Source organism: Acanthisitta chloris, unplaced genomic scaffold (assembly GCF_000695815.1).
Source record: "Acanthisitta chloris isolate BGI_N310 unplaced genomic scaffold, ASM69581v1 scaffold12343, whole genome shotgun sequence".
In the NCBI taxonomy this organism is placed as follows: domain Eukaryota; kingdom Metazoa; phylum Chordata; class Aves; order Passeriformes; family Acanthisittidae; genus Acanthisitta; species Acanthisitta chloris.
The window spans coordinates 2,329-7,303 of NW_008663300.1; the positions used below are offsets into that span (position 1 = coordinate 2,329).

The 4,975-nt window shown below is 56.5% G+C and overlaps 1 protein-coding gene across 1 annotated transcript in view; it reads right to left on the reverse strand.

Moving 5' to 3' along the window:
- Positions 1–4,975, reverse strand: part of CCDC78 (coiled-coil domain containing 78) — a gene marked incomplete at its 3' end in the record, with an annotated part of 9,287 nt that overhangs the window by 2,305 nt on the left and 2,007 nt on the right. Inside the window, exons 5-9 of the mRNA XM_009070943.1 lie at positions 2,276–2,443; positions 2,146–2,196; positions 1,454–1,542; positions 649–727; positions 106–231 (exon numbers count right to left, since the gene is read on the reverse strand). Of these exons, the coding sequence (XP_009069191.1) occupies positions 106–231; positions 649–727; positions 1,454–1,542; positions 2,146–2,196; positions 2,276–2,443 (513 nt within the window). The remainder of the gene's footprint in view (positions 1–105; positions 232–648; positions 728–1,453; positions 1,543–2,145; positions 2,197–2,275; positions 2,444–4,975) is intronic.

The following is a 4,975-nucleotide window of genomic DNA, read 5'->3' on the forward strand; positions in this document are numbered from 1 at the left end:
TAGGGACAGGAGTTGGACTGGTGATCCTTGGGGGTCCCTTCCAGCTCAGGAGATTCTGTGACCCCTCCCCAGGCCAGGAGAGCCCCATGGGCTGTGGGCACCCACCGCCACGTCCTTGGTGTACTGTGCCAGCCGGAGGCGATACTCCTCGTTCAGCTCCTTCAGCTGGAGCTGCAGCCTGGAGTTCTCTGCCTCCACCTCCTGGAGCTGGCTCTGCGAGGTGAGCAGCACCTGGGCAAACAGAAAACCTGCTGTCCTTGTCCTCCAGCCACGGAGGGCAAACTGAGGAGCTCCAGAACAGACTGAGGACTTCATTTCCAGCTATGCAGCTCCACTAGAGCTGGGAAGGTCCCAGGTTTTCAGAGCCCCCACAGGAAATGTTCAGAGTCTCTATTCCCCTGCTGCCTTCTGTCATTTGCCACCCCCCACCTTGGTGATGCCACCAACTCTTTCTAAAAATCAGTGAACAAAATTCCTCCCACCACCTGTGCCAGCAGCACCTTCCTCCATGTACAGAAGAGAACTGTGCAGGGAGGAGCACCTTGGGGTGACAAGCTCCCTGGAGAGGCAGAGGTGTCAGAGGACCTGCTGGCTGAGGAGGAGCACATGACACTGGAGGGGAGGATGAGCAGCTGGAGGAAGCCTCACCGCTGACTGCTCCACCAGCTTGTGCTGGGTGTCCCCGATCGCTCCCTTCGCCTCCTGCAGCTCCTTCCCCAGCGCTGTCCTGGACACACAGGAGAAGGTGTGTTTATTTTAAACCTCCAGACTTCTGCTCCAACCCTGGGAGTGTTCCAGGCCAGGTTGGATGGGGCTTGGAGCAACCTGGGCTGGTGGAAGGTGTCTCTGCCTATGGCAGGGGTTGGAACTAGGAGAGCTTTAAGGTCCTTTCCAACCCAAACCTTTCTGGAATTCTGTGACTCTCCATAGGTCCAACTCAGTCAGCTTTGAGAGGGAAATCAGTTTGGGATGACAGAAATCTCACAGCAGCAGCTTCCAGTCCCTAGATGTGTATCACCCAGCACCACAGAGCTCTCCCCACCAAAGGTGAACACTTCCTGCAGTTCAGAGGGTCTAGTCCTGCAGGATCCTTGCTGGGACAGTCTTTCCCAGGACTCCAACCCCATCCCATGGCAATGGAAGAACCTCTGTGGGTCCAAGGCATCTCTGGGCTGTCACACATTTGCTTTCTGCCAGACAAGGTGAATTTTCAAGGTGTCATTTGGGTCCCTAAGCACCACCAATTTTAAGCAGACAACTGCTCCTCTGAAGAGCCTTGAAAACATCAGGTTTTCCTTCCAGGCCTCACTCCTTCCAAGGGGGAATCCTCTTTCCCCACCCTGTACCCCACCAAAGGCAGATTGCCTCTTCTCCTGCTCCCATCGACCAAATCCAGCTGCACGGAGCCCCAGAAATGCTCTGCCAAGCAGAAGGACTTGCCCCAAACACTCACATTCTCTCCTCCAGCTTCTGCTGCTGCCAGTCCTGGGTTTTCTTCAGGGTTTCAAGCTCCACTTTTATGTGATCCTGGTTTCCAAGCAACTGAGGGACAACGGAAGAGGAAGATGAGGCAGGAGATCCTCCAGCTGAGCAGCTGGGGAAAGGACTGGTTGAACTGGGAGGGCCTGGTGGCCTGTGGCACACCAGGAACAGTGCCTGATCTGCAGACAGGGCACGTGGAGACGCACACGTGTGGCTCTCCCAGGGGAAATCTCACGTTGAGAGTCAGATTCCCAGCAGGAGCTGGTGGTGGAGCCCAAGCTGGTTTCGCAGGGGCTGCAGATGGGGAGGAGGAAGGGAGCATCTCCTGCTCTCAGTCTCATCACCCCCAGCTTTCTCAAGTATGAGCAAGAAGAAAACAAGTGTCCTCTGCACTTGTTGGCTTTTAAACTCCTCTCTGTGCTCACCCTGAGGGGCATGGACCAAGGGAGCCACATCTGCCCTTCCTCAGCGCTGCCTGCACAACCACTGGAGCTATTCTAGGCTTATTTTGCAGTTACACAGCTTAAAAAACATAAATGAAAATGCATCAAGGCATCAGCTGAGCCACAAAACTCAAGTTAGCACCAGGAGGTGCCAGCCACAGTTGGAATCAATCCCCCCTCTGCTTCCCAAGGCTCCAGCAGCAGAGCCACACACACTCACGTTTCTCTCCAGCTTCTGCTGCTCATGTTCAGAGGCAACTGTGTCTTTGGGCTGGTTTTGGGAGACAGAAGAAGGGCCTGTTAGATCCCTGTTATCCAAGGAGTTGGTGACAGGGCAGAGAGGGATTTACCTTCCCCCTTGGAGCAGAGTGGGGATGCACTGGTGCTCTCCCTCTCTCCAGCTCAGCAGAGGATGGGTGGGCCATGGCAGGGGGTTGGATGCTCTCTGTGCTGGGAACAGTGCTCCTGGCTTTGGCCAGGTTGAGCAGCTCTTGGGTCAGCTCTTCATTCCTCATGACCTGCCAGGCCAAAAAAGAGAGAAAGAGCTGCTGAAATCCTCCTCTGGCCAGCACATACTCACTGCTCTTAGTGTGTGCCCAAGCCAGGCACCCACTGCTGCTCCCAAAAGCAAGTTGTAATGTCAGTTCTCCCTCCTATGTCCAAAGATCAGAAGGACTGATCTTCTAGTCCTCGAGGAAATGCATTGCCAGGCAGCAGGGTTATTCCCATGGAATCTTATCTCTGCCTGTCTCGCTCACATTCAGATCCAGGCCCCAGTGCCAGCCCTGGGCACAGCTCTGCCACTGCCTCTCCTGTGCTCCAGCCCTGACCCCTCCCAACGCTCCAGGAATGTCTCTCCATGCAGAACTTTGAAGAGTGCTGGACTCCACAAGGCAAGAGAAGGCCCAAACCTCCATCCATCCCAGTGTGCTGACATAATCCCGGTTTGCTTGGCAAGCTTCCCCCAGCAGCAGCAACCCACAGCCCGTGTAGGCAGGGAGATTCAAAGGGCTGCTGGTGTGAAGTGACACATTTCCAAAAGATAAAGAGGATCTGAATGAGAAAAGCTCTGTTACAGGTGATCTGGAAGGAACACTGGGGGAATTCATGTCTCCCGGGAGGGTTTCTGTGTAGATAACAAAGCTCGGATGGGGTTTATGACTGGGGACAAGCTTGAGTAATTGTTACCATGGCAGTGAATCGGGAGGATGGGAGGCAGAGGTCATCTGAGTCATCCGTGGAGAGAATAGCTTATCAAAAGATAGCACAGGGTGGGCTGGGGGAGAGCGAGGAGAAAACAGGCTGACAAAGAGGTGAGATATACAGCTGGGAAACCTGACAGCTCCGCAGAGACGGGCTGAGTGTTCCCCGGCCCGGCGCGGTCCCCTGCAGCTGTCAGCCCCGACAGTTCGGGCACAGGGGTCACAAGGACTCTCCGGCCCAAAAAAGGGGCAGTGCCAGGGCTGAGCGGAGCTTCGCAGCCTGCCCGAGCTTCCCTGGGCCCGCGGCAGGGAACGGCCCGCGGGGCACGGAGAGGGAGCAGAGCCGCAGAGCAGAGCACAGGGTGCCCGACTGGCACCTCCGACAGCAGTGCCTGGGCTGGGCACGACTGCCCTGCGCCCAGCAGAGCCGGGACGGCCCCGACCGTTCCCCGAGGGCTGTGAATGAGCTGCCTCTGCGCCAAGCAGCCATGACAACACACTGGCAAGGTCACAAGTAGCACTTGTAATTGGGAATGTGTAAAAGGTTCATTGTCTGCCCCGAAGCGCTGGGGAAGGGGAGGGGACAGAACCGCAGGCTGCTCTGCCCGGGTCCTTTGGGAAAGTCCACGCTGGGGAAATAATGAGCAAGAGGCCCATGTCGCCACAAGTCCCAGGCTGCCAAGTCGAGCCTCGCTGGCTCCAGGCAGGGACATTCACAGCCAGAGCCAAGGAACTGGGGCAAAACCCGTGGCATGTGGATTACATCCAAGGAATTCACCTCTGGCTTCTGGACTCTGCTCCACTCGGAGCACCCTGGGCTAGTGGGAGGTGTCCCTGTCCCTATCCCTGCCCACGGCAGGAGGTTGGAACGAGATGGTCTTTAAGGTCCCTTCCAACCCAAACCATTCCATGTTTCTATGATTCTCCAGGATGTTGTCCCAGCACAGAACCGAGTCCACGTGCCTTTGTGCTCAAAAACATTCCCAGAGCCATGTGAAAACCGTGTTATTACCTCTAACCTGCTCAGCCCATGATTTAGAGATGTCAGCTGCCTGAAAACCCAGTTTTTGACAAACACATTGCACCCCCTTGGGGACGAGAAGCAGCTGAGAGCTGGAAGCTCATTCCTCGGGGAGCCTGAGCCGGGAGCAGAGCAGCAATGCCTCGGGCCCCAGCAGGGTGGTGGGCTGGGTTCACCTCTGTGAGGGCTCAGCTTGTCTCCTCGGAACAAACTCCCATTTCACAGCTTATGGGAGACAAATGATCACCCCACAGTTGTCACTAACTCACAGGATGGTCACGATCCCGTGTCCTCCTCGGCCAGAGCTTTGCAGAGCATCCAGGCAGACTGGACCCTGCCCAGCCCAGCGAGCTCAGCCCCAGCCCCACATCCTCCCAGCACAGCCCAGTGTGGAAAACCAGGTCACTCAGCTAAACTATCTGCTGGGGGGAGGGAGTGAGAGGCAGGAGGGTGTCAGCCATCCCCTCCAATTCAAACCGGAGGGGGAGAGGGAGGGCACAGAGGAAAGGCTATTGAAGTAGCTGTTCTCGCCAGAGAAATACACAAATCTGGGTCCAAAAACCTCCGCTTAATAACTGCTGAGCTAACAGTCAGCGGGAAGTTGACCGTGTTTTAAAGAACCAGCAAACACGCTCGAACCCGGCGGTTTCAGAAACTCGCCGACCTAAAAGCTCCCAAGCCCCTCCCGAAATTAGAGCGACTAAATCCCTTCCCGTGCAGCCCGCGCAAGCCAAGCGAAGAATGGAACAAAGCGCGGAGGGAGCCCCGCGGGGCAGGGCAGAGCCCGCGGAGCCCCGGGAGGGGTGATCTGCCCCGGGGAGCGGCTG